Below are 27,666 nucleotides of genomic sequence, written 5' to 3' on the forward strand. Positions count from 1 at the left end.
TGTGACATACAAATGCGATACCTTTCACATATTTTTTCTCCTCTCATCAATGTGGTGAACGTATAGAACCTACTAATATACGATAATGACCCGTATTAAGCCATCCTCACATATTTGGGTTACATAGGATTGGCTGAAGTAAGTAGAAATTAAGACGAAATATGGGAGAAATTGTACATCTGAAAAACGTGAAAAAAAATTTTCACTGCCTCATTGGGAGTGGTCCCTTTGGCTTCAAATGCAATAACCTAAATGTAATAAATTCAAGTTAATTGGACTGTTTTGAAGAATGCTACAACTTATATGTTGCATATCGTGGATGTACTGCATATGCACGACGTTAAACCAAAATGCAGAAAAGTTATGAAAACATCTACGTGAATCACATGTGGTTAAATAATAAGAAAGTATAACCTACTTTTGTTGGTGAATTCAAAGATTTTGCGCGCCATGACGTGCTATATGCTGATAACACATGTATAACGTCATGTGATTTTAAAAAACTTTGAAACTATCGTTCTGGCGCCGTGTATTACAGGGACAACACTTTACGACATGCTTGTTTGACCCCATATAGATTTTAACATGATGTTGCGTTGCATCACGCTACCTCGACGTAAATTACGTGACTGGACAAACAAATCCATCCGTTGCCTTGCTGCACTTTCCTCCACTTTGGTGTTTTGGTTTTGAATTTAACTCGCAACCTTTGTGCACACTGGCACAGTAAGCGGAATGCGTTTCTCCTGCAATACATCTGAGGTATGCGCCGGGTAAAAAACAAGTTTCATGCAAGAATGCAATCTGAAAGACAAACTGTTTCTCTACCTAGGTTACAATCCAAATAGCTAAATCAAATTTGTTCGCCAAAAATAATATATACGTTTTTTTCTTATTTTTCACGCCACGTCTAATTTTCTGTTGAATTCGACAAAACACGAATTAGATATCTACAATCACTATACCTGAACAAATAGCGTCCAGTGGTATATGCAATGATTTGAAAATCGTCTGTGGTTTTCAACATTGGTTTAAAAAAATCGTTTCTATTTGTTGTGATTTTCGAAACTTCACTCTGCTCAGTCATGCGGAAACCGCAGTAGTAATCCTATAAATTAAACATATAAATATATAAAGTGTGTAATTGTTTTGTTTCCAATACGTAATTATTAGTTTGTAAATTCGTACGTTGGCACTCGTTCGCATCTTTTGTTTTATGTAGATACTTGTAACCCAACGGGAAACATGTTGCTCATTATGACATGAGCGAATGAGAAACTTTTGTCATGACTGCATTGAGGCTTGTTTCCTGCAAACTGCTGCAAAAACCCTCTGTTTACAATCATGTGTACGTTTCAACTTTATTAAAACAATCTTACTGCTCTTCACAACAAGTGGGCCTACATCCAAAATCATTCATCCAAAGACTGTGGAACAAAAACTGTGACATTTTTGCACAAAGAGGGCTGGGATGTGGTCCACTATCAGCCCAGTTTCGGTACACATTTTTGTTCCGTGAAACATTTTCATGGCAAAAGCAGCATACCAGGCAATTTGCAAGTGATCGCGGCCAACAGGACAATACTAGCACCAATACAGTGATATACATTGTGTCTGTCCTCATAATTATGCTTGGGATGTCCTATGCTGCGGTCCCACTGTACAAGATGTTCTGTCAAGTCACTGGTCTTGGCGGCGACCCAAACTTGGGGCATAAGGTTGACAAAGTTGAGACTATGGAGCCCATACGTGAAAGAAGAATCAATATTATCTTCAATGCTGATCACCATGCTGCCATGCAATGGAATTTTAAACCAAGCCAGAAAATGATAACTGTGGTGCCAGGAGAAACAGCATTGGCATTTTACACTGCGAAAAATCCCACTGACAAACCCATAGTCGGTATTGCTACTTACAATGTTTTGCCAACCCAAGCTGGACTGTATTTCAACAAAATTCAGTGTTTCTGTTTCGAGGAACAGTGGCTGAATCCCCATGAAGAAGTGGACATGCCTGTGTTTTTCTACATTGACCCCGAGTTTGATGACGACCCAGTGTTAGCAGATGTTGACGATGTAGTTCTAAGTTATACATTTTTTAAGGCGGAGGAGGGCATGAAGCTGCCTCTGCCAGGATTTATGAAACTGAAATCAGTTCAAAGTGTTGACAAAGTGCCTTCTTAAAAGTCATTGCATAACAACTGTATCTAGAAAGTATTGTTTTGGTAATAACAACCTGTGATCACAACATAAACGAATTGCGCAAGTGAATAATAAGTGGAGATTTTTGTCATGTATACTTGAAACTTAAGTTAGTGATACAATAGACATGATGATACCAAAGTTTTTTGCATTGCTCTAAGGTGACAAATAATTGAAAATAGTTCTACTATGGCTGACCCTAAATCCAAAAGAAAGGGTAATAAGGAAATAGCAAAAGATGAATTTTCTTCTGAAAGTGTGAAGATTATAGGGGAATCGATGGGAATTTCACATATTCCTGAGCAGGCAATGCAATATGTTGCAGAAGAAACAACATACAGATTGAGAGAAATTTTGCAGGTGAGGACCAAACACGATTGGTGCTGGAACCTTGAATGTTGTTTGTTAACAATCGTACTATGTTGTTTTTAGGAGGCTTCAAAGTTCTCACATCACAGAAAAGGTGTGAAACTTGCATGCCAAGATATTGACAATGCCTTAAAATCCAAAAACCTCGAACCATTGTATGGATTCACTGCCGACGATTTTATACCCTTCAGGTTTGCCAGTGGTGGAGGCAGAGAGCTGCATTTTGTGGAGGATAAAGAAGTTGATTTAAATGACATAATAGCAGGGGGTCTGCCCAAAATTCCCCATGATGTTGCTATCAAAGGTAATAATAGTGCCACAGGCACCTATATCAAAAAGTATTTGCATGTGAGAAAGAATAGAATCTTTAGTTATAATTTAACATTTCAGCTCACTGGTTGGCGATCGAGGGCGTGCAGCCATGTATACCCGAAAACCCAACTCCAGAAAGTCAGTTTTCCATTGACGTTCTTCAGAGGGGCAACAAAACAGAAAGCGGAAAAACTATTGAACCAATGAAGAGATGCCAAGTGGCAAATAACAACCCTCTGACCTCTGCACTTGGACAAACTAACAAGGTCACCTAACAATTAACATTTTTAAGTTTTTGCTGCCTTTCTTTGAAGTAAATCGGGTAGTAAAAATTATTTGTCAACAATATTTATCAAAAATGTTTGTTGTTGTGCAGCCTGGTGAAGGTGGCACAAACTCATTGGTTGGTTTAAAGTCACGCTTCACACATGAGCTGTCGGTGGAGCAACAGCTATATTACAAAGAAATTACTGAAGCAGCAGTTGGCTCAAGTGAAGCCAAACGAGCCGTAAGTCACATTATTACTGGTCATAATTAATAAAAGTATTTACAATTGTTCAAGTAGCTGAGTAAAACTTTTCAGTCAATCTTTCAGACAGTCTGAAAGATTAACTTAAAATTTTTACTCAGCTACTACAGATACCATATCGATCGACAGCCTACCAGGGTGGCTTGGTTCACCGATCCGGTGTTGATTATTGTTTTTTCATCGGTACAATTGTTCAATTTCAAGATTGACGCTATCTGCTATTGTGTTCGTAGGAAGCCTTGCAAAGTCTGGCAACAGACCCTGGCTTATCACAAATGCTCCCAAGATTCAGCACTTTTATATCGGAAGGTGTCAGAGTAAATGTTGTCCAAAATAACCTTGCTCTTCTCATTTACCTGATGAGGATGGTCAAGGCTTTAATGGACAATCCAACCTTGAACTTGGAAAAATATGTGAGAAAATATGTTTCCTTTGCATGATTCCTGCTATTTTTTATTATGTAATCTGGGTTTGTGTCATTTTTATTCATGGCATTTTATTGCTTGCAAGAAAGTTAAATGCAAAATATATAGATGAAACATGCATGGATAGTTTTGTTTATCTAAGACCCTGCTTTTATATCTTGTGGAAAGCAGAGAGAGGTGGTGATTTTCTTTAATGATGCAATGATACAAAAACATGGGTTTTAAACTAGTTTGTTTTTGTATATTGTCATATTTTTTATTTTCATTTAGTTACATGAACTCATCCCAGCAGTGGTTACATGCATAGTAAGCAGACAACTTTGCACAAGGCCTGATGTAGATAACCACTGGGCATTGCGAGATTACGCTGCAAGGTTAATGGCACAAATCTGCAAAAGCTTCAGTACCTCAACCAACCTCATTCAGTCAAGAATAACTGGCACATTTTGCAAGGTAAATAACAGGGAACTGTTGCCAGACTTATCTTTAGCTTCGATTTGACAAGGACCAAATTCTGTTTAAAAAACCCGGAACTGTGCTTTTCTATTGTTTAAATGCTGTGTTACTATCTTTGCAGTGTCTGCATGATGACAAGTCTTCCCTCGCTGCTAGGTATGGAAGTGTTGCTGGTCTTGCCGAACTTGGACCTGATGTATGACTGACATTCCCATAGTTTTTGCTTCGAAATTCAAGAATATTTTTAACAGGTGGTGCAGAGCCTTGCGTTGCCAAGACTACGAGTGGAAGGTGAACGGATAAAGAATATTCTTGAAAGTCCTCTTCTCAACAGTATCGACAGAACTGCAGCGGAACATTTGAGAGGTCTTCTCGTGGTAAGAAATGAAAATGAGCCTTTAATTTGAAAGGGTATTGCAAATTTTTTTTCGACTTCGTGTGGAGTGCAATGAGAAAAAAAATGTGGTATATTTAATTTAAGTCAATGAGTTTTTGTGCTCAAACAAGATATTTCTTTTTATATTATATTTTTTGGCATATTTGACAAACATCGTTACAGTTTACTAATTTCAACAATAGAAGCACTGCGGCTCTGTGATTAAAGGACTTCGGCAAGCACCAGATATGCCTGATGAATACTTGACTGAATATGGTTCACTCGGACCACTTATATGTCAACACATCATCAAACTAAGGGAACAAGAAGCTCACAAGTCAAGACTCCTTGCAAGCGCTGGTCTTGCTAGGCCAGCTTCCAGTGTTGTAAGTTTCCACAATATTTCAATTTAGTTGTACTGTAAGAAGTTGAATAGTAACTATAATATATTTGTATCCATTCCTTTTTAGATTACTATGTTTTTTTGCTATGAATTTTGTGTAAGTCACATTGACTGTAAAGTTTTGTATCTTTCCTAAAATCCTGCATGTTTGTTGCAGGGTGCAAGACCTGCGTTGTTGAGCACTGGGAGTAATTCAGGTCAATCTGTTAACTCACTTGGTGCTTCCCCTCAACTCGAGCGTCAGTTTTCATCGTCTTCGCAGCAATATGGACTGAACCAGCGTAATGTTTACCAAACAAACAAGGTGAAACAAGTTACCGGGATCTACCTTTAAATAGTATAAATAATAAAATTAGGTTTTATTTAGAGATAAGCAACTCATCACGTGTGGTGGGACTTACTTGATAAAATTTAACAATATCTTTTGTCGTGTATTTATAACTGAAAATTAATTTGTAAATGCATTAGGAGTTCACAAAAATTATTTGCATAGTTTGGAGGGTTCAAGCAAGAGTGGTGACATGGGAACCAAACATCACATGACAAATGAAGCCGGGTCTGTTTCCGCTCCAAGAGAACTGGGTGGGAAAGGTTGCTGGATGAGCACTTGCGCAGAAGAAGTAGAGCACTTTTCAAAATAAACAAAAAGCCTATACCTAACTTGAGTGTTTAAAAGCAGCCTTAGTTTGGTTTGTTGAGTAACTATTAATATTAGCAGATGTTAAATGTCTTCTCTTTTTTTTGAACCCTGCATTAATACATACCAGCAAGAGCACTAGTTTTGTATTTCAAAAAAAAACAATAACTGTTACACAGAGCACAGGCATTCATACAGACACGATCAGTCCCAACATATGATCTACTTACCTGTCCCACAACAACACAAGCAACAGTAAATTCTTACAATGGCCTAACCCCCGTTTGCACACTTGGATTCCCCCCACATAAGTGTAAAACAACGCAGGACTGCATTACAGTCAAGAGATACAAAAAAATAATTTAGAAAAACGGATGATTTTCTTGTGGATTCCAGTGCTGATTCAGGTGTAAGTTTTTGGTTATTTCAGTGTGAATGAAAGTCTTGGTCTGCTGTTTTTCTTGCCCAATATAACGTTCTGTTGCTGACGAGTTTGTTTCTTTCTTTCCTCTTCCATTTTAAGTCGTTCTTCATGTATCAGTCTTTGTTCTTCAACCATGGCAAGTCTGTCTTCAGCCTGACAAGCAAAATTTTTTCGTGTTAATTGAATTTTTGACTGGCTGGAAAGTTTATTGCATGTAGTCTATGGTTATAGCAGTGTTTGATGAATTTGGCAAACTTGATCATTGTTTTAAAAATTAAGGATAAGAAATTTAAACATAGTTGTTTAGCAACAGAGTTGACTGCCCAAAGCTACTTTATTTTTTTGTCAGATTACATGCCCAGATGTCTCTCAAATTATTATTTTTTAAGGCCACGCCTATCTTTACATAGTCACCACTATTGGTGTGAAAATATAAATCTCATTGCTTACCAATTTTTGTTGGGCCTCTTTCATTTTTCTCTCATTTTCAGCTATGATTACTTCAAGCTCATCCCGTTTACGTTTTTCTTCCTCCTACAAGCACAATCTCAAATTATTTCAAAGTTGGATATTCACCACGTAGCGCAATACAAGCCCAGAATTATATTCACTGAAATGCACTTTGAAATGACAACAACAAATTAGAAACACAGTTGCGCTCATACTTACACCAAGTTGTAACTTATCTATTTTACTCAATATGACTTCTTAACTTCTTTTCCAGAGGCCACACAACTGTGACCTAATCAAGATAGTTTGCAAGTCAATTTGACACCTTTGACGCAAGTAGCTGTTATCCGAACATAGTGATGGAGCAGAGCTGCTTAAACTACACTTAACTTCACTTACCGGCCAACCTGAAATCATGTTGCCACTTTAACATTAATTTTTTTCTTTCTTGGCACAGCACCACTATCATGGATAAGAAAAAAGACGATTTTATTTAACTGCACAATTGTCATGCGACTACATGATAGCTCTTGTAATAGAAGGAAAAACTGCACCTAGTTTGGTTGAACACAAAGAAATAGTTAAGTGGCAATTTAACGAAATCCAAATGTGGACAAAAAGCTGATGCAGACACGATAACCCCAAGCTAGAAAGTACTGTAATGTAAGTATGAGAAATTACTGCTTGAACAATTGATGATAAGCATGTTATGGGAAGACCTGGCTTTGGCTGCTCTCATAAATTGGATTTTCCTACCTCCTTTTCGCGGCGTGCTTTAATTTCCGCCTGCTTTTGTTTTTCCAATTCCTCAAGCATTTGCTTTTCCATGATCTTTTTCATTTCTTCCACACGTCTCATAACCTAGAGTTGCATTTGAGAGTGAGGTAGTTGCATTGAGAGTGAAAATCACACACCCGTGTTTGACAATCTAATGTTTATTGCGGGCAAATAAAATCAATTTTTCAAAGAGTCCTTAAAAATGTTAAAAATCAATATGCCTGGTTTAGGCACAAAAAAATGAACCTAGACAATTGCTTTATATCACAAAAGAAAATAAATATGTAATTTTTGCAAGTTATGTAGATATGAGTGAAATTATGACAATTACATAGTAAGTAGGAACACAACTCACAGATTTACTCATAATTCTGAGAATAAAAAGACTGTTTGAAAAAACGTTTCGGCAAGAACTTATGCCATCATCAGTTTGAATGACGTGGTTGGTGTAGCTCCATCATTATATGGAGCTGACCTGACCGACATCACAGATAAGCCATAACGCACATTACCTCATTTTCAATTTCATCTTTTCTTTTGGCCAGTTCCTCCTGGACTCGTTTAGCGACCATTTCTTCAACACGTTTTGCAGTTTGTTCCTCAATTATTTTTTCCTCCATAAGTTTCTTCTGGCTGCAAAAGCATTTTCGCTGTTTAATCAATGAACTTCAAGTCAGCGGTAGTTTTGGCTATTCCTAAATACCAGGTTTAGGAATGACCACAAACAGTCCAACACTTAACACTAAAACAATGACTATTGGAACTGGATGAATATTGGCAGAATAAAGCTTTGTGTAAATAAGACCTTGTTTAATAATTGCGAGACTTTTGCAGCCATGTGAATTTCCACCTAATGCAAAGCAACACATGAATACACCAGGGTAACAGTACAAGAAAACTAACTGGTGGTAATTACATAAACAGATAAATACTACTATCCGACGAGTGAGCTGCCGTAATCAGTATTTGTACGTCTTTGATGCAATAACCTTCAAAAGAGATTTGGCCAATTTTATAAGAAATCTAGCAAAAACAGACAAAAGTCACGTTAATGTCAAGCACAAGTAAATCACAGTTAAGCACAACATTTATGATAACTTTTACCTCTATTTTTCATATCAATGTGAAATTACCAAGCATTGAACAAAGAATTTGAAGCTGAAATTTGTGTATATATATGTTGCTTTCTTAGTCATTGCAACATTTCTTGGGAATCACCATGAAGTTTTATGACAAAGCATTAATTTGCAACAACTAATTTATTTTTTTTAATTCAATAAAAACAAAATGCAAGCCTAATATTAAACATACATTATCCTTTGACGTTCAACAGCTTGTCTCAGCTCTTCATCTTCCTTCCTCTTCTTTTCTTCCAAAGCACTTCGTTTACTCAGGGCTCGACCGAATATGTCAATTTTTTCGTTGCTTGAGGATCGTGAACGTGAGCGTTTAGAACTGCCATGGCGACTGCTGCGATCTCTGGAATGTCGCCGTTTGCGATCTCGATCCTTTGAGCGGGAGCGATCCCTGTGCCTGGATCGGTAATCTTTGGAGTAACTCTTATGTTTACTGTGCTTCTTTTTCACCTCCACTGGACTAGAACTGCGGGATTTAGACATTTCTTTATTTTTTAGAATTTCCGACAACATATATACTCTTAAAAGCTGCAAATTATTCTGAAAAGAGTGAGAAAACTTTTATTCTTTGTCAAACCAAGAAAACAAAGGTGTAAATATTCTCTGTATTCATGTTGGACATGATGTCAAAATGCAATTATTTTGAAGACATTTTGCTGATAAACTGTATGCGTGGGCAACCATTTTTAAATTTTGTCACAAGTCAATCAACTGAACAAAATGGTACCCATAATTAGTATTTAATAAAATACAAAAGTGGACAATAATTCACAGCAAATGCCACAATTAGATACAGAAATGCGACGCCAAGAAAAGACACAAAAGCCAAACACGTCCTTCTATTTTCCATAGAAATTATGACGACAATTCGACAACAACGAGGAAGTGACGTAATAAATTACATATTATTAACTTACAGCGGGGGAATTTAAATTTATAATTTAATCTGTAAGCTGTTGTGGCGTTGGAGATGACACATGTTTTCATTGTTGAAAGGCATGCCGCAATGCCTTGGTTGATGAGTAAAAATTAATGTATTTGACAACGCCCTAATGGCAATTTGGAAAACGCTGTACCATGTCGTGGGTGCGAACAATCATTCAAACAAAACAAAAAAATGTAACATATTTTTGTTTACCCCAAAGTGTGCCAAGAAAACTTGCACAAAAAAGTGTGGGGCCGGAGTCAGAGCGGTGAGGAGAAACAACTCACACCAGATCCAAAGTCCAGTCGGAAGCCCAATAAACTTCGATGTTTTTGTCTCGTAAACTGAAATCTGATGCAACATTTGGTGGCGGTATAATTGACATGGGAGCCGCCAACAAAACAAGTGAACGACCTGAAAGGTGTTGGTTCCGATAACCTTTATCTTGCGTGTACACAATGAACCTTCACCTACATTCCGGTGATGTGAAAAGGAACCATATGCAATCGATGGATCCAGGTTGACTTGCCAGAAGTCACCATGAATCGTGGAAAAAAATAACGCATTGAGACAAAGTGTAGAAATGGTCTTTTATCTATGTCAGATATTCTTCAAAGTAATGTAGTTTTCTTAGTAACGTCTTGGTAGTTCAGTATACGCAATACGACATGAAACATCTTGTCGCAAGAAAATGACGCATTCGCAAACATGTCAAAAGCGCGACCGCAGAACGTCAGGTTGACAAACAACGTCGAATGCTCCTCTCTTAGTAAATGGGACATGGCGTAATGACAAGTCCAGAAACACTCAAATGCTTATTTTCTTATGTCCCAATATAGTCACGAAGAAAAAACTACAGAGGCATATATTAAAAAAGCATTGTCGTTAAGCTTGGGTTAAAACAGGAAACTGTAAAGTAACATTATTCCATTAAAGATATTCATTCAATCAAATGCCAACAATCTCCTAAACAATATGTACCCTGATTTGAAACAGCAGCATGCAGCAAAACTCGACACAGCCAAAGTCCAATAGAAAGATCAATGAACTTATATGTTTTCGCACGACAGCTGTTAACAAACAAGTGAACGACCTGAAAGGCGTTTATTCCAGTAACCCTCACCATATGCGTGTACAGAGTGCACCTTCACCTACATTCCAGTCCCGCGTGCTTAGCGTGCCGCCGGGGAGGTTACGTATCGGTATTTTATATTGTCAGTTTTTAACAGAAGGAGTTCGTTGCACCCGAAGAGATTTACGTCACACCTCAATTCACGTTTCAACAAAGTGCTCACAAACATAAAAAAGGTTTAAATACCGGAACGATTTACAGATGCGAACGTAGTCTGAAACTTGCGCACAGCGATATAGATCAGTCGCGACCCATTGGTTGGTCGCGAAGCTATTTCAGGTGGGTCGCGAAGCATTTCTAAATGTTACAGTTTTCTATTATATCACGAAATTATTGCACTATACTTGTTTTTCATTGGTTTGGTCATATCTCATTGTGGGTCGCACAATAAAAACTTGCATTAAAAGTGGGTCACGAACTAAAAAAGGTTGGGAAGCACTGGTATAGATAACCATTGAGTGTTTGAAGCATGACTTTGATTCGCGTTTAAAAGTGAACAAACGTTTCGACAATAATTTGTAACTGTCGGATTATTTCGATCGTTTTAGTAAACAAATACTTCCAGTGTTTTTGTAGTTCTGATAAGTTTTGTCGAGTAGTAGATGTAATGCACCACCCGATCCGCCATAAGGCAAATATGCCGCTTGCAAAGATACGGCATAAATTTTGTTTCAAATGTGTTTGTATTTATCTTGGCCTTACGGTGTATCTTAACAAATAACTTTCTTTGAATTGTTTAAATACTCTGATGTATAGTTTAGGACCGTGGGTTTAAAAATAAAAACATGACGGATTTGAATTACGGAATCTCAAGTTTGGGCACCGACAGTTACTGGACAACCACAGCCGGCCTCTTGGTGGCACTTTTCACCATTTTGTTCGCCTATTTCTACCAGAGAAAACCCAGGGCGTTCCCCCCGGGGCCCAGGGCGTTGCCCATCGTGGGAGTTTATCCATTTTTGGGCAAATTTCGTCACGTGACCTTCCGAAATTGGGGTAAAAAGTACGGTCCTGTGTTGGGTGTTCCATTGTTCGCTGGAAGTAACATAGTTGTGTTGAACGACTACGAGAGTATAAATGAGGTAGGGATCCATACAGTGTCAGATATTTTCTTCTTAGATGATGTTCTACGCAGTGCTGGATACTACGCAATAGTTTTCGGATAATTTTAAATAATTTGCCTTTTAACAGCGACAGGTTATATTTTTTTTTGAATACTGTTATATTTTTCTACATAATTAAACGATATTATGATACACCCGTGTAGACAAACCTATCGGTTTAGCAGATTGTTATATCACAGGCCCTGGTGAAAAACAAGGAAGTGTTCTCCGGTCGAATACAGCACCCGTTTTTTAGCAAGATTTTTCGTGGTGTGGTGAGACGTACCTACGATGATGGATGGACTGCAATGCGGCGATTCGGACTTAACACATTGCGAGGGTAAAACATCTGACCATATCTGTTTAAAACCATTATTATTAGGGCTGGTTTGACGGTAGCCCTGCCATTGTTCAAGTCAAGCACGATGACGCATTTGTGTTTGATTGAGAAAGTTTGTGCGAACTGGCGCACACATACGAACGAATTTTTTACTTAACGCGTCTTGAATTGGCAAAAGATGTTACCTATAGACATTTGTTTTCGCATGGTATATTGTCTAGAATTGTCAAATGTATTCAGATACGGAATGGGGAAGAAGAGCATGGAAACCCGTGTACAAGAGGAACTTGGTTATTTGAACGAAGAAATACAACAGCACGACGGAAAAGCTTTAAATATCCATGTCAGTATCCCCTTTTTGTCATAAATGCTAAGTTCGTTGTAATTTTAAACGCGCTGCCTTTCTATTGGGATACTTTACGGCTTGTTTCCCATACAAGGAACGAGTATTGTAGTTTTCTTGTAAAACGGTGTCAAATGTATTTTCCCAAAAAATAGCGGTTGCGTTACCATATATAGTTAACTTATGTACCCCTGTTGTTTTTTTTTTGATAAAATGGCAAAATCCAAATTTACATATTGTCCACAAACGCCCCTAACTAAAATTATAGTCACGTTTTTGATTCGTTCAGCATCACAAAACATGCTGCGTTAAATTTTAGATCCTCTTTCCTAACCTGCAATAAAAATGCTTTCTGTTTGTGTTTCAGGGAATGTTAGCGAACGCAATTTCAAACAACATTTGTAGCATGATCTTCGGACAAAGGTTCAACTACGACGACGAAGTTTTCAAGGGAATTATGGACGCGTTCATTAATATGTAAGCTCGGCATGCGGCGATTCTTCCAAACCTTTCCATAAGTATTGTAAAACCTACAAGGCACATGTCTAGTGTAGTCCTATACCTTGCAACATTACCAGCTGTGTTTTTTAAAGGTTTTTCGACCCGAAGCTTACTCACACAGTCAGGTGCGTTACGTTCGCGCCATTTCTCAAGAACTTGCCCCCTTTTTCAAAAAACCTCAAGATGTTTGTCGCGTCGCAAGAGAAAGTGCTTGGTAAGTAAATAAGGCACGGTTGTTTATGTGTGTCATAGTGGTAACAATTTGTCAATTTCAGATTTCGTCCGAACCATTATCAACGACCACAAACGAACGTTCAACGAAGATAACTTGCGTGACGTCATAGACGCCTTTGTCAAAGAAATGAATCAAGGGAAAAAACATTTCGACGTAAGAAATGCTTGCTAAGCGTTTTATTTAAGAGTATCTATCAGTCTACAAGGTATCATTTTGCATCCGTTTCTCAAACAATCTCAAACAAGGCATAATTTTTATATGAGTTAAGGCACCATAAAATGTGAAATGTAGCAAGCAGCCAACATAACTTTCATTTTCAACCTCGTAGTATTCGGTGCAGTTCACGCATGCGGCTTACGATGGGGCAAAATTATAGTTATGCAACTGTAAGCGTTGTCGGTTGTTTGGTAAAAACACTTGGTCATCTTATTTCAAAGGACATCATGCTCGTAAACTTCATCCGGGATCTTTTCTTTGCCGGCACGGAAACGACTACGAGCACCCTGAGATGGGGAATCCTCTGCCTTATTTACTTCCCTGAGGAACAAAAAAAGTTACACAAAGAAATTTTGAACGTTCTCGGTAAAACGGAATGATTTTACAATTCATGTTCAAACAATATATATATCCACGTACCTAAGAACGCAATGACAACACAGAAGTTTAAGTTTTTGTCACCGATCCTCTTAACAGCTTAATATGTAAACTAGCAGTTTAATAATTTACGACGATGTAAGAATATTAACCGAACAGGGTGAACATTATATTTAATGGATTTTATCTAAAATCTTCGGGGACATGGACATGACACAAGTGTAACATATCAGTTATCAAATACACCTCATCGCAACGCAGGTAACGACGGAGTGGTCTCTATGGCGCACAGAGAAGAAATGCAATACACGCAAGCTTTCATCGAAGAGTTGTACAGATTCAAAACTCTCGCACCGTTAAGCGTGGATCACTGTACAACTCAGGACGTTCAACTACGTGGACATTTCATACCCAAAAACACGATGGTAAGTTAAGAGAGAACATAACGTTTTTCGCTGGTGTTTGTGGCATTTCATTCACGAAAAGTGGTAATGCATTTTATTGTAGTGAAATATTTAATCAGGCTAAACATGTAAGATGTAACATTAGTTAGAGGTGATGTTAAAGATCGCACTAATAGGACAATTTTTTTGAAATATGAACGGTATGGCAGCCAATAATAACCAATGGTATAGTTGAATAAAAGTAGATATGCTGTACAAAAAATATATTTTTCATTCACAAATTCTGAAGTTTTATTTACGCTAGGGTAAACCACTTCCATTAAGTTTAACAATTGTTCTATTTTTCAAAAGTTTGTGAGATTTAAAATTTGAGAATGTTTATCTATTATGCTTTTAAAATACACGGGCATTTGTAATTTCAAAAAAGGTATATCCGAACATCTGGGCCGTCCACAATGACCCAGAGTTGTTCCCACAACCCGACTTATTCAAACCCGAACGTCATCTCGACTCTCAAAGCCGATTCGTCAAATCTCGTCACGTGATCCCGTTCTCAGTCGGTCCACGTCACTGTCTCGGCGAACAACTGGCTCGGATGGAAGTCTTTATGTTTTTGGTCAACCTGGTTCAAAAATTCGAGTTTTTGCCAGATCCAGACGCACGGGAATTACCCGATTTCGAGAACGGAGGTGGTGTTCAGGGTTTTCTCCCTCTGCAGTTTAAGTGTGTGGCAAAAGTGCGATGAAGAAAGTATCGCTTATTCAATACAGTCTGTCTGACCTAATAAACGTTATATGCTAAATTAACCTTACGATTTTGTAAATATTAATAAATGCAAGAGCATCATTTATCGATTTTAAGCCATTTGTTGTTTTTTCGTGATGTAATGTTAAAAATATTATTAAAAAGATGATAATTGAAATACAAATTTAAGTCCGTCAGCGATACCGTTTTAAGCATGTGTTTAGTAGTCGTGTCTGTCTTTAACACCATGATTTGTCAAAGTATAAATGGGCGTTTGCGATATTGGTTTGTTTACGTTCATTGCAAGCGAACCCACTTAACGCATTACACCGTATGTGAACCAGCGCGATATGCCAAAACTTGTGAAGGAATTTGAAAAAATGTGTTGGTGTTTTGACATCCAGGACAAACAAACGTCGACTTTTTTATGACACGCAACAGTGTTAACAGGCGGGATTGAAGTAGCCATGCTAGCTGTTGTTGAACAAGTAAACGGCCCTTTTCCAAGTTAAACGAAGAACCAACAAAGTACAAAAATATATTTGACGACTACGAATAAAAGCAACTACTTTTAAAACACAGTTAACATCATACAGGTTTGAAAACCGTTACAGCGGATTGAAGAAATGGAAGCAACAAAAAACCTTTAGACATTGAAAGTTCAGGAGAATTAGTTCCGGATTTTTCCAAAAATTCATGTGTTTTGTAAAATACATCGCACGATGAAGACACTTGCCATCAATAAAGGGAACATGGGAAGACACTTATTACTATAACTGTATATCAAGTGTGTATATATTCCAGGGCATAGTTTGAAACGTGATTACCAACCTTGAAATTGCATTTCAAACGAATTTACAAAAATCGGTGACCAAATCTAGAGCCATTACCGCTAAGCAAAGCACAAGTAATACCACGTGATCGTAATTAGCCAAACGGTCAGTCACGTGGCCAAACCAATCAGATAAGAAATCGTTTGTCGACCAGGGTTTTCTTGGCCAGATTGTTTCTTCCGGCCGACTGTCGAACGATGGCGATGAACTGTGGATGAACAAGTGATAAACAACAGTTGATCGAACGCATTCAAATCTTTTCTCGTGCTTGTCAGAGAAGTGGCTCAAGTCAAGCCATAATTGTTAAGATGCCAATCTTTACCAAATTGATTTAAATTTATCTCCTAAAATGTCGATTGGTTCAGGACCCAAAGCAAAAAACGAAACGGCTCGTGTAGAATATCCAGGCGTAATCAACAAAAAAAAAAAAAACGCTACACATTCAAGTAACTTATACAGCCAATAACGTTTTAAAGTGAGCTGCAGACAGGGCCACTGTTTCGACCTAACAGGTTACATCAGTGCATGGTGGGACTCACCTTTCCAATGATGTAAGTAAGTATTGTGGCGAGTGCATGGTGGGACTCACCTTTCCAATGATGTAAGTAAGGATTGTGGCGAGGACGTAATTTTGCGTTGAGAAGTCGATCACCCCGAAGAGAAGGATATCAAAGACGAGAAGTGCAAACTCTTGTCCGTAGAAGAGGATGCTGGTGAATGAGTTACCTTTGTCTGGAGGAAAAAACGCCGTTCTTTGACGCAAGCAACAAGTAAAGCAATATTGGAGCTTCATGGTACAGTTATATTATAAACCCCAAATAATTGGCGTTACTTTTTAAACGATATTACGTAGAATTTTTTTTTAATCTACAATTTGCCTAAAAACTACAGAGGCAATATATTGTTTAGCAAGGAACGTACAGATACCGACGCTCTAAAAACTGACGCACAAGTAATTTAATTCACCAATCAGTATAGTGTTTTTACTCTTACCATTGTAGAAGAAAGCTCCATGAATAGGTTCTTGCATTTCGACGTCGAACAACTTTTCCAGCAGCATTTTATCCTTCACGAAATAATCCATACCCTGGACAGACTAAAAGCACAAAAACATTTTAGAGGGCTGCAGACAGGGTGTTCGACCTGTGAGGTCTCATCAGTGCAGCTGTTGACTTCCACTTTGTGGTACCTTTAGGTCAACGTCGATCCGTTGGTTACCCTATATACTGAGTACCATACAACCGAGACGAATCACTTTGGAGTGCACTATGGCCATACGGAGGGTTTTTAAGATATGCAAAAATAATGAATTTCCTTATTTAACCACTGGTTATCTCATGACAACAGTTCACAATTTTACGAAATTTGTTTGTAACATTTTTTTTGTACCATCCTTCCGGATCGTTTAAAGTTATAATTTGGGACTTATTTCAATAGGTGACCAAAAACCCACGTGATCAAGAAAGGCCGCCAAAAACTCCTTCATTTTCTTGTAGGCCTGTACGTTCTCCGTCATTTTTGTTTCCGAGCTGCTCACTCCTGTGCGCAAAGAAAAGCGGATTTTAAATAAGTCAGAGCTTTAGAATTAACATCACGTCCTACCTCTGGCTGTCGGTTGGTTCTTGGTCTAAAAAAAGAATAACGCTTATAGCACAGACTGAATTTACAATAAACAACTTGAGTCAGACATGTACTAGGTCATAGTCTATCTAACTAAAGGAATTCAGATGCATTTACTATAAAACACAAAAAATCAACAAACTGCGCATTTTAGCATGTTTGTTAAAGCGTAACAAGTGGGGTTCTAATGGCATCACATAAACACAATATTTTTTATTGGCACAATGAATATCAGATTAACGTCGGTTTCACTCTCTCACCGCCTCAAGTACGTGGTAGATTTTGTTGTACTGCGCCCGAAAATTTTGAGTAATCGATATTTCAAAAGTCTGGTCGTCGCTTCCAGCTTCAAGACCTCTGGCTCCAGTCAAGCTTTCCTGCGCAGAAAAACAAACTTGATGAATATTGATTGGAACCAACAGGGTCGAAATTCATGTGCAGAGGTGCAAGCCATTGTTAAAGATGTGGTAAATTGAACATTACAAAGCAGAATAGATTGTGCGGATGGTTCTTAAAATTTCTTTATTTGCAAAGTGAGGTGTTGATACCATCAATTTGCGTCAAGTAGAATAATTTTGTAAAGTTATAGTATTATTTTCTACTTAAACAGGGGATTACATCGAAAGCAAAAGTTTTTTAATTCCAATAAAATAAGGTTGAAACTTGGCGCAAAATGTTTTGATCTAATCTAAGGTAAAAGCACAATAACCGCAAAATCCAAGCTCTGCAAAATTAAAGCCGACAGATTCATTTGATAAATTTCGGTAACGCAAGTCGTTTATGCTATGTAAAAGCCAAGATGATATCTCTCACCGCTTCCTTCTGCAGCATCTTGCTCATATCCATCATATCCGTATCAGCTTTACCATAAACTGATCGACCGTGTATGTAGTAACCGTGGTTAGTCTGGGACAGGATAAAAACGCTCACCTAAAAATGAAGCCGGTAATTATGAAAAATTCCTAATTTGTAACAATGTTTACGTTTGAAACCGAGCAGAGATCGATGAATTCTCGAATTCGGTCGCTTATGAATCGTTCGTGGATCGCGATCACGTACAACACCTGTAACGTTACAAATTCGTCTAACTTTAGTCCAAATCAACTTTACTGTATTAAAAAACCTTAAAAGACCCGCTTGTGCCTTTGTTACAGTAAAAGGTTGGTATACAATGTGATAGTTTTAACGGTTTGTATTAACTTCATAATTTCTTATTTTGCTTATATTTTTTGTAACCAGTTGCCCCACACTTACCCATTAAAAGTGGGCAATGTTGTTACTTGTGGATTATTAAAATAGGTATACAGACACGGTATCAAATTCAGCACCGGGGAGGTGCTTTACCTCGGGTCATTACTAATGTAATTACCTGCAGGGCGTCCACCACCAGGAATATTAGGGACGAAAGAGCAAACCTCAAAACCGGGTTGTAGACAGGGACGTACTGGTCGGTAGGTGGCGTATTGGAGCCACTTAAGGTCGTGTCAGGATTTTCAAGAGCAAGGTCTTTAAAGCCGACAACCTTTGAAAAGTATGGTAAGTTTAAGTTTCCAAATTGTGACAGGACTTTCCCAAATAACTACGAAACAAGGTCTTTAAAGTTGTAATTATTAAAAGCGTGAATGAAAATACATAAGATTATGCCGCAACAGTGCTGGTTAATGCATGCTTAAAGGGCAAATGTGGTGTTACATCCAAATTAAAGCAATATTAAGAGCTAAGAGTCCCAACAAACCAACTTCTCGTAAAAAAATAAGCACACGTCAAAAACAACGGTATATCTTTGGCATGAAATGGTAACTCAGACTGTAATGCAATAAACTCACTTCAAGAAAGAGCAGAACAGCCATCAGTTGAAACACAAATGAAACTTTGCGGCCGGTCTGCAATTAAAAGTTTGTTTAAGAAAATTAACTTGCAGGACACTTATATAACGTCTGTAACTGTTTTGGTGCATACTACCTATACAGTACCCTTTATTCCGTGTTTTTAGCTGCTGTACCTGAATTTCATTCCACTCGTTGGCGATGAAATAAGTTCTCCAAATGCTCACTTTCCCTTCGGCGTCCTTCACTTTTGGGCGCTCCCAGTCCACGAAGAAAATATCCACAGTGGATTGGATCACAACAATCCCCAACACGTGGATAGCCTGCACAAAGGTCAATGAAGGTCACACGCGGTTTACGTCAATTTAAAACAGCATTGAGTCTAACCTTGAAGGCAAAAGCTACCGAAAGGAAGATAGTAAAGTTGCCTAGTAGGTTGTCGTCTGGAAGGGTGGTCGTGACTAGACTCTGTCCCTGTTAGTCGAAAAGGAAATGTTAACAACGTTCTGGGCAGCACAGAGCTTGCTTTAACCGATTTTTTACGACACTTTATTAAAATTAATAAACCTAACCGGTCAAAATATTGTTTCAGACGTTGCCCACCTTGTAAAATAGAAGGGTCACGGATGCGTATCCGCACATCACGATGAAGAAGGCATTGGCAACGTTAGCCATGCTGTAGAACACGAACATTCCCAAACTCTGAAGTGTGAGAGATAATAGAAAGTTAACAAGGGATGGACAAACAATAAAATTTTCGCTTTGAATTTCTGAAACTTCATGATTAACTCTGCTTATATCAGCTTCAATTTTTTCTTGTCTGGGTCAAATATAAAATGACACAAACACAAGAACAGATTGATGCGTTTGGTCATGGGTGCAAAACATTTACCCAACAAACGCTATAATTTTACGGACGATGACTTGCGAAAAATATTTTGATTTTATGACCATTTGGTAGAGTTTTTACCAAGAATAATGATGCTGATTTTCAGAAATAGTTAAGCAGTCTAGATCGTCACTTACAGACAGGTCAATGTATTGTAATCCCATTCGCCTCCTCCATGTGCTTGTTTCAATCATCGAATAAAGGACTGCAGATATTCCAAACACTAACAGCGAGATCTGCGCGACATGCAAAGAACTCGTCAATAGTTGCATGGGAAATGAAAAATTAATTACATAAATGCAAGGATTTTTCTGCACAATCAAAACTTAGTTTAACTATTGCAAGCAGCTAAGATTATACAATGAGCAAATGAACAAACACAATACTAATACTGCTAAAGTTAAAACAAATCCTCTGGATCAAGATTTTATTTAACAAAAAGTAAGAAACTGGTTACATGATACATGGGTACAAAAGACCGAAGCTTGCTTTCTGGCATTTGAGTCACAAAGTTAATTTGAAACCAACTTACCAGCAGTCCCTCAGATTGAGTGGTCGTATCTGATGAATACATCACTGCAAAATTTGTCTGCGGCATAGACACATGTTAACATATACAGCAACAAAATATAATGTGCCGTGTCTTGGACACATGCTTCAAATACCGAACAACAATCAATACAGTTGAAGATAAAGCGTTTTACTAATCCATATCCCTGGGAGAGGGATCGCTGAATTTTAAACTACTGGAAGGTCCAGGCACAGCAAATCAAAACGTACATTGGTTGCATCGAGTTCGGTCGCTTCGTAATTAACGTGTAACCAAAGACGGTTACATTTAATGTTAAACTTATAATAAATGATTGATCCACAAGCCATTACCCACTTGAAACAGTCAACCATTGATAAAAACTAAACAGGACTGAACGTAAAAAGCAACAGTTTAAGTTGCGTTGCTTTACGCTGGCAAGAATAACTCCTGGATATATTACAACAGCTTTACAAATGTAGTTTTTAAAGAAACTGACGTACTGGCTCAGACTAACGCAAACTGAATGGGCCGTCGTTTCGCTTGCTAAACAGCGAGGCTTCAGTGAGGGTTATGGAACAATAGTCAAGCATGCATCACACAAAAACACAGGTGTCGCCAGGAAGGAGGTTAAATTGTAAGACAGGTTGGTGAATATTCTGCCGCACTCGGACACCGTATACAACAGAATAACCTTCGTGTCGTTGACAAGAGGAGCACTATGTATTCTCCTGCTCTAACCAACAACATGTTTAAGCATGCCCCTTTTTTCTTGCGTTTTCTCGTGACACATGTTTAATTGTCGCACCGCAACCATGACGAACTCTTGCGGTATAACGGAAACGTGGATGTTCAATTCAGGTTAGGTTTGTGCCTGGACACTGATATCTAAAAACTTGATTATGCCTGGCTGCAACAGCAACACAACATTGTTCTAAGTCCCTTACTGTAACTTGAACGTCGCTCGCGTCCGCAGCAGGAACGTCAACAGTTTGGTAAGTAATGGATAGGTAGGGTGGATAAATCAAGCCTGAACCGGTCGGATTTTGAAGCCGAATGCTGCAAGACAGAAAACAAATTTGGTTACAATATATTCTTGCATTTTGAGCGCGTCGCTTTTGTCATGGCAGCACAACACAAACACAACAGATACGGCAACACCGTAGGACCCTCTTCATAAACTTGAGTGAAAAAATGCCGCAAAACTGGCCATATACAAAGACATATTCACCGATATATCGACCTGTTATAACACACTAAAACTTTAAAAACTGTTCCCATACTTCTTTCTAGTGCAGTAAACCTGTACTCAGCGAGCTACACGTAACTCGTATGCGAGCAACGCGAATGGCAGTTGCTAAGCGCCGGACCCAAACCTTTCAAATATTAATGAGCGCCATAAATATGTTGTCAAATTTCTCCTACGATCTTTATGTCAAACAGAGAGATAGGAAAGTCCCTTAAGTAAATGCTGTGATGAAATGCAGTGGCAAAAATACTTTTAATTGAGTTTTTATAGTAAGCTGCAGACAGGGCCACTGTTTTAATAGAACAAGTCTCATCGGTGCAGCTATGGTGTGACTTTCAACGATCAAGTCAGCTACTACCCAAGCAAGACTTCCGCTTTGTGATGACTACACAGTCGCCATTAACCGTTGGGTGCCAAACTAGGTGTAACCCACAGGAAACAAGCCAAGGTGGAAATAATGTGGGGCCAAACAAAACCTAAAACCAACAGTGCCGTCAGGCTCCACATCACAAAAAATCATGTACGAGTTTTTTATTCACGATTTTTTAATGTTTGATAAATATTAAAATGCTTTGGACTTCACCGAAGTAAGATAAGATTTTGTCACTTTCTGCAGATACCCCAACTAATACTTCTTTAACGGCAAGAAGTTTTGATGGCACTTTCTATAACAGTTTTTCCCAACCGGCATTCCAGATGGTACGTCAGCAGTGTGAGCACCTTTCCGTAATTAGAGGATAATTTTATAAAAAAAATCGTAAGTAATCTTAAAGTGTTACTTCATCCCCTAGGTTACTTTGTAACACTCAACCAGGTGGTACGCTTCGAAACTGTTTTACCTTTAAGCGGTACGCGACCACAATAAGGTTGGGAATCACTGGTCTATAACAAACAGTACAATTAAATACGTGTATTAGCTGTGTCGTAAAACGCCACCTACTTCAACGTCATGGTGGAAGGCAACCTGACTGTACCAGTGCCGGACAGATTGTCAACTAGGAAGAATCTTCTGACCAACACCCACCGTGCGTTTGACGCCTCTGTGAACAGGAAATCGTTTACAATAATTTAGACATATAATAATTATACATCTATATATCGGCTTTAGTGCAAGCAAGGGTTGAATTATAAACACACTCGTAACAGTTAAACATGATAAACAACATTATAACTAATAAAATAATAGGTACAAACATAAAATGTAACACTATACGTTACAAATCGGAGCAGTGTTCCATTGCGTTATAATACACGGTATTTATTAAGGCCGAAAAAATCTGAAACATTCTAAAGTTCATGCTTTTCGCCTACATAGGCATCCAAATTTGCCTTTACCACGGTTTTCACGTCACTTTTCGCGATAAAAACAAATTACAAACACCAACATATGACGTCACTATCACCTGTTACGTCACACAAACAACTCACGTGTGTTGACGTTCTGAGAGTCGGGTGATACGTAGTTGGTAATAAGGACTGGGACCGGAAACAGCTGAGTGACGCCAGCTGTATCCGTGTACTGCAAGTTGAGCTCGTAAAAGAGTGTCCGGTAGGTGGCGTTGCTGCTAAGCACCCGGACAGAAAGCGAACACTGGAAGATAGAATTACGAATTAGCACCGATGATAAACGCGGTTGTGTTGGAAACTTCAGCTCAATAAGAAGCATAACAGCTTTGGCATTTATATTTAGATTAAGTAACTCGTAAGTTTTTCGCAATTAAGAGAGATAGGAATGTTTGTTTAGCTTGGTTTGGAAAGTTCTGGTAGTGAGCAGCGGATTTTTCTTGATATTACGCAATAGCAAATATATAATCGTTGGTGTCGAAACTACTATAATTTATTGCATGGCCACGATGGTGCTGGATGAAATATAGAGGACTTCATTGTCCTCCTGTCCGCATCACCAGCGAAAAACATTTAGTTTCATTCATAATATGATCATATTTTATTTGTATTGTTTTGCGGAAAAAACTAACAAATAATACCAAGGAAGGGTTTTCCATACTTTATTGCCACGAACCACTATTTGTGACAGGGGTTTATTTTAATAAACGGCGTGCACAAGTTGCCAATGCTAAAATTAACAGCACACTAATGCAATATTTACCGTAGACGAGTACGTCGTTCCGAATGTAAACGCAGCACTCTTCACAGAGGGCCTGTCCGGACATAGCTGAAAAACATAAGGCAATGTTACCACCCACAACTTACAAAAACCAGATATAATTTTAATTATGAACATGAAACTTTTACCACAGGTATTTAGTAGTTGCAACATTGGAAACCTTTGTATTGGTTCTGCCATACAAGATTGGCAAAGTTTGCTTTTATTTAAGCATGTTAGTTTAAGCTTCTTGCATTAATTGGAAACCAATTTAGGAGATTTGAGACCACTTGCATACAGATTATCTGAAGCTTTGCAATGAACAACAACTAACCTAATGAAGCATGCTGTTTAACACAATTACTTTAGGCAAAACGATTTTACAAATTTGTTTCCACATTACAAAGGAAACAATATTTGGGCGTCTTCACAAATTTAATCCATTTTTCAGACCCAGTGGAAAAAACAAAAAAAGCAATTTGTATAAAACGCTTAGTAATGGGAAGCAATAATCCCAACAATTTCCTGAAACAGCAACAGGAGGTACATAATTGCGCAAGCATCAAAGTAATCACTTTGGTTAGCCAGTATATTCATTTACTCACCTGCAAGACACCTGTGGTTGCCGCTTGTCGACCAAGAAAGTTGCCAAACTCATCATAAGTAAAAACCACTATGTCGAGGATGTTGGTCTGCACAAGAAACAGCTGTTAAATAACAATATTACATGTTAATATATATGGTGTATAATAGCAGTACATTTTAAATGAATCATAATAGGCAAAAATTTGTTGCAATTGAATAACAAAGTCTGAACATTTCGTGCCAAACACTTCCAGTATGGCAAATTGGCAATGCAAACAACTATTTAAACTTACAGTTCCTTTAATGTTGAAAGCTGTTGGAATGGCTGTTGAAGTTAAGATGGTGTTGGCGTCAGTAGTTTGTGTAAATGTACCAACAGCAGAAAGAGAAGTAAAGGAATCATAATACAGCCAAGGACGATTTTCAAACCTGCATACACATAAAGTAAGCCACTGACACCTCCAAAAATATTTTTCTGTTAACTTTTTGTAAAATATTTTTTTTGTAAAAGTGCAGAATATTTTTTTTTTTTTTCGAACAGTATAATTTCATCGGTTATTGAAACTAACATTAACATGTTGAAAAATTCTAAGTGAGAACACTATCGCATTTACACAATATATTATGATATCATTTATTAGCTGTACAGCTTTTACAAATCATAAAAAGTAATCCGCAAAATACATGATTGATGCATATAAATGGATTGAGCAACTTATTAACTGTCCTGTTCTTACCAGCCTGGATTGTTTTGTATAAGGTTTCCCTGCAGACTCTGTCCATACAGTGAACAAGCAGTGGTTGCTGTTGTTGAAGTCAAAACTACACTGTAATCTTCCAACACACACAAGTTTGCCAACACCTGGCATGCTGTAATGTTGCTGTGCTAAAAAATTTTAAAAAATAGTGATGTTCATTTTAGGCTTGCAGGCATTTAAGTGGCGGCTATATTACCAATGAGGACTAAAATTGAGAATAGTACTAATGAAAGATGTGGGAGAAGCACTTACCCCTCCGGTGTTGGTGTCCAAGGTACAACCAATATAGGCTGCACCGGCCCTATTTTGCACAACTGTTGGCTGGTTTGTCTGTGAGAAAAATTGGTTTTGGTAAACCAGGATTTAATGTTAGAATATTAAAATAGATGTTGGCCATGTAAGTGATGTCTTTACTGTCCACAAGTTAAACACAGGATATAATGTAAAATTATCTGATTAATTACGATAAGATTATCGATACTCTCTTACGATAAGATATCGATACAACTCTGTTTAACAGAATGATACGGACATTTTGTAACAAGTGACAAATGTTTATATGTCAAACTAAATGCCTGCCCCAAAATTTGTGGCAACTTTTTTTTCAAAAAATCTGAAGACGTTTTTACTGCTTACATCAATCGTTGGGATGGCCGTGGGAAGGCAAACATCATCACTTATGATCAAACAACCACAAGTATCACAAGTAGCACATCTAAAAAATACATTCAAACATTTTATCCTAGCATGAACAAAAAAGAAACACTGCGGTAATCATAATCTAATTCTTTTAAATATTCCAAATACATAATGTCAGCAAACAATTTTTTAACAAAGTTTGTTAAACATATTTACAATATATTAAAATGTCTAAATACCCTCCAGTGGTTCCTGAGGGTAGCGTGTTGGAGGAGCATGTTTGGCATTGCGTCATTGAAAGAAGAGTTCCATTGCTGTATCTATCAACTATAAAACAGATAATAGTAATTCACTTTTACTTTTAATTTCACTTTAGGCTTTCCAAAATTAAATGTGTATGAAGGTAAAAATCTATGATGCCGGCCTCTCCTGTTAGCTTTTTGGCCGGCAACAAGGCAGTGCGCAGTGGACATATATTCAAATGCAGACCTTGTTGCAAGACAAACCACGTTTTTTATTGATATCATATATCTTATTGCATTTTATTTAAAACTCGATGAGGGTAAAAAAATGTTAAATCACCTAACTAAAACAATAACTTTTTTTTTAATTTGAGAGGGACACATGCAAATATTTTTTTCAACACCAAGTTTTCACTTACCAACAGCTTGATTAGCTCCACATATGCAATTTCCTGCTGGTGTGTCAATTGTTGGATCGCAACTCACACACTCTCGACCATCCACTGATGTGTGCAGAGACTTGAAAATGAAATTATTATTTTTCAAATTTTCCTTGAATATAAAACTAGAATATGTAATTACTACAGTTTTCTCTGGTAAAATGATTGGTCATTTATTTAGTTCAAAAACATATAATTATACAAACAAGTCTGGCAGCATGAACATGGCGTGTACAAATTGCTTACAGGGCATGCTGTGCAGTTAAATGGTTCTGAAGCTGATGGAACAACTTTCTGGTACCCAGGCATACAAGAGCAAAATAAGTCTGTAAGTAATAAAAGAATACGGTTTCACCATCAGTTTATACCTTTCTTTTATCTTCTTGCTATTTTTTATAGAAAGTTATTATGTTTACCAACATAGAATAGTTGCATTGTTGATTAAACGTTCAGGCCACATAGCCTGGAATGCAAATTCTCCGAAAAACTTACTGTCAGATGTGGGCAGGGCACCTGACCAACATGTTGTGCAGAGTTGATTTGCAGTGTTGAAATATTGCCCACTTGTTGTGCATTCTTGAGGAAGGACCGAAGGATACTGCAACTGACACTGAACTGGGTGCAATAAAGTAAATATGCAACAACTGGCAACTAAAATGTTTGCGTAAAACGCCATCTACACAAGTTTTAAAACACCGCTCGGTGTTTTGGAAGACTGGCGACGACAAAAAACGGTAAATGTTTTTAAAACATCTTTCCTCACAAATATGTTTTCGACTGTAAAGATCCGGACTAGTTTGGTTTATAAAAATGAAAGTCACATTTTCTTCAAAGTTAAACTAATTTTGCAAACGTAGGATTTTTCCTAATAAAAAAGAATGTGTCTGATTATAACTAAGTAAAACAGACTGATAGAAAGTCCACAAATTATTTTTTAAGGCATTGTATTGGTCTAAAAGCACCTGTGAAAAACAACTTCAGCTCTGTTGCAAAGGACAATTTGTCAATAACGATATCGAGATTAAGATTTCTATGATATTTTTTTTTCTTACGAAAATGATTTTTTTTATAATATGTACTTGGTTATTTCTTTCGACAGTAGGTTATGCATTAAAATCAGTATCAATAAAAAATTC

General features: G+C 37.7%; 5 protein-coding genes across 6 annotated transcripts; 3 read left to right on the forward strand and 2 right to left on the reverse strand.

Annotated features, from left to right (window-relative positions):
* Window positions 1–1,109: 1,109 nt before the first annotated feature.
* On the forward strand, window positions 1,110–2,362 carry LOC145902367 (cytochrome c oxidase assembly protein ctaG-like). Its single transcript, XM_082990303.1, has one exon. It carries the CDS (start codon window positions 1,287–1,289, stop codon window positions 2,181–2,183), a length of 897 nt encoding a protein of 298 aa, XP_082846429.1. The 5' UTR covers window positions 1,110–1,286; the 3' UTR covers window positions 2,184–2,362.
* A 10-nt stretch (window positions 2,363–2,372) lies between these two features.
* Window positions 2,373–5,716, forward strand: LOC145902362 (transcription initiation factor TFIID subunit 6-like). Its single transcript, XM_082990299.1, has 11 exons — window positions 2,373–2,561; window positions 2,634–2,874; window positions 2,961–3,148; window positions 3,259–3,390; window positions 3,645–3,824; window positions 4,107–4,289; window positions 4,414–4,488; window positions 4,544–4,669; window positions 4,872–5,054; window positions 5,229–5,375; window positions 5,565–5,716. Exons 1-11 carry the CDS (start codon window positions 2,391–2,393, stop codon window positions 5,589–5,591), a joined length of 1,653 nt encoding a protein of 550 aa, XP_082846425.1. The 5' UTR covers window positions 2,373–2,390; the 3' UTR covers window positions 5,592–5,716.
* A 122-nt stretch (window positions 5,717–5,838) lies between these two features.
* On the reverse strand, window positions 5,839–9,031 carry LOC145902368 (arginine and glutamate-rich protein 1-B-like). Its single transcript, XM_082990304.1, has 5 exons — window positions 8,671–9,031; window positions 7,872–7,992; window positions 7,339–7,443; window positions 6,583–6,666; window positions 5,839–6,285 (listed from the first exon to the last, which is right to left on the reverse strand). Exons 1-5 carry the CDS (start codon window positions 9,006–9,008, stop codon window positions 6,130–6,132), a joined length of 804 nt encoding a protein of 267 aa, XP_082846430.1. The 5' UTR covers window positions 9,009–9,031; the 3' UTR covers window positions 5,839–6,129.
* Window positions 9,032–10,798: 1,767 nt separating this feature from the next.
* Window positions 10,799–15,247, forward strand: LOC145902225 (cytochrome P450 2H2-like). Its single transcript, XM_082990107.1, has 9 exons — window positions 10,799–11,634; window positions 11,856–11,995; window positions 12,236–12,338; window positions 12,706–12,815; window positions 12,932–13,053; window positions 13,115–13,227; window positions 13,512–13,656; window positions 13,930–14,093; window positions 14,500–15,247. Exons 1-9 carry the CDS (start codon window positions 11,338–11,340, stop codon window positions 14,815–14,817), a joined length of 1,512 nt encoding a protein of 503 aa, XP_082846233.1. The 5' UTR covers window positions 10,799–11,337; the 3' UTR covers window positions 14,818–15,247.
* Window positions 15,248–15,402: 155 nt separating this feature from the next.
* On the reverse strand, window positions 15,403–27,295 carry LOC145902224 (meckelin-like). 2 transcript variants are annotated; one of them, XM_082990104.1, is made up of 28 exons: window positions 27,023–27,295; window positions 26,777–26,856; window positions 26,510–26,609; window positions 26,088–26,175; window positions 25,846–25,924; window positions 25,462–25,539; window positions 25,189–25,337; window positions 24,745–24,880; window positions 24,472–24,558; window positions 23,870–23,935; window positions 23,191–23,353; window positions 22,703–22,802; window positions 21,461–21,572; window positions 20,517–20,573; window positions 20,122–20,220; window positions 19,699–19,797; window positions 19,483–19,569; window positions 19,272–19,418; window positions 19,096–19,152; window positions 18,639–18,791; window positions 18,253–18,333; window positions 18,083–18,199; window positions 17,530–17,646; window positions 17,252–17,276; window positions 17,103–17,188; window positions 16,643–16,745; window positions 16,239–16,381; window positions 15,403–15,857 (listed from the first exon to the last, which is right to left on the reverse strand). In XM_082990104.1, exons 1-28 carry the CDS (start codon window positions 27,204–27,206, stop codon window positions 15,777–15,779), a joined length of 2,874 nt encoding a protein of 957 aa, XP_082846230.1. In that variant the 5' UTR covers window positions 27,207–27,295; the 3' UTR covers window positions 15,403–15,776. The 2 variants fall into 2 exon arrangements, with proteins under 2 accessions (XP_082846230.1, XP_082846232.1); XM_082990106.1 differs by having other exon boundaries at window positions 25,831–25,924.
* Window positions 27,296–27,666: the final 371 nt, after the last annotated feature.

Source organism: Ascidia mentula, chromosome 5, assembly GCF_947561715.1.
Source record: "Ascidia mentula chromosome 5, kaAscMent1.1, whole genome shotgun sequence".
NCBI lineage: Eukaryota > Metazoa > Chordata > Ascidiacea > Phlebobranchia > Ascidiidae > Ascidia > Ascidia mentula.

What these genes read in the sequence shown, in the direction of transcription:
- LOC145902367 (XM_082990303.1), top strand. Translation starts at nt 1,287, where the DNA reads ATGACTGCATTGAGGCTTGTTTCCTGCAAACTGCTGCAAAAACCCTCT.
- LOC145902362 (XM_082990299.1), top strand. Translation starts at nt 2,391, where the DNA reads ATGGCTGACCCTAAATCCAAAAGAAAGGGTAATAAGGAAATAGCAAAA. An exon ending in ATTTGAGAGGTCTTCTCGTG is followed by an intron (nt 4,670 to 4,871) that starts GTAAGAAATGAA and finishes TTTCAACAATAG; the next exon opens with AAGCACTGCGGCTCTGTGAT. An exon ending in CTAGGCCAGCTTCCAGTGTT is followed by an intron (nt 5,055 to 5,228) that starts GTAAGTTTCCAC and finishes TGTTTGTTGCAG; the next exon opens with GGTGCAAGACCTGCGTTGTT.
- LOC145902368 (XM_082990304.1), bottom strand. Translation starts at nt 9,008, where the DNA reads ATGTTGTCGGAAATTCTAAAAAATAAAGAAATGTCTAAATCCCGCAGT. An exon ending in AAGCACGCCGCGAAAAGGAG is followed by an intron (nt 6,667 to 7,338) that starts GTAGGAAAATCC and finishes TTGTGCTTGTAG; the next exon opens with GAGGAAGAAAAACGTAAACG. An exon ending in AAGAGGCCCAACAAAAATTG is followed by an intron (nt 6,286 to 6,582) that starts GTAAGCAATGAG and finishes TTTGCTTGTCAG; the next exon opens with GCTGAAGACAGACTTGCCAT.
- LOC145902225 (XM_082990107.1), top strand. Translation starts at nt 11,338, where the DNA reads ATGACGGATTTGAATTACGGAATCTCAAGTTTGGGCACCGACAGTTAC. An exon ending in AAGGGAAAAAACATTTCGAC is followed by an intron (nt 13,228 to 13,511) that starts GTAAGAAATGCT and finishes CTTATTTCAAAG; the next exon opens with GACATCATGCTCGTAAACTT. An exon ending in AGAAATTTTGAACGTTCTCG is followed by an intron (nt 13,657 to 13,929) that starts GTAAAACGGAAT and finishes ATCGCAACGCAG; the next exon opens with GTAACGACGGAGTGGTCTCT.
- LOC145902224 (XM_082990106.1), bottom strand. Translation starts at nt 27,206, where the DNA reads ATGGCGTTTTACGCAAACATTTTAGTTGCCAGTTGTTGCATATTTACT. An exon ending in CTCTCAGAACGTCAACACAC is followed by an intron (nt 22,803 to 23,190) that starts GTGAGTTGTTTG and finishes TCCTGTTCACAG; the next exon opens with AGGCGTCAAACGCACGGTGG. An exon ending in ACGAGTGGAATGAAATTCAG is followed by an intron (nt 19,153 to 19,271) that starts GTACAGCAGCTA and finishes TTTTAATTGCAG; the next exon opens with ACCGGCCGCAAAGTTTCATT.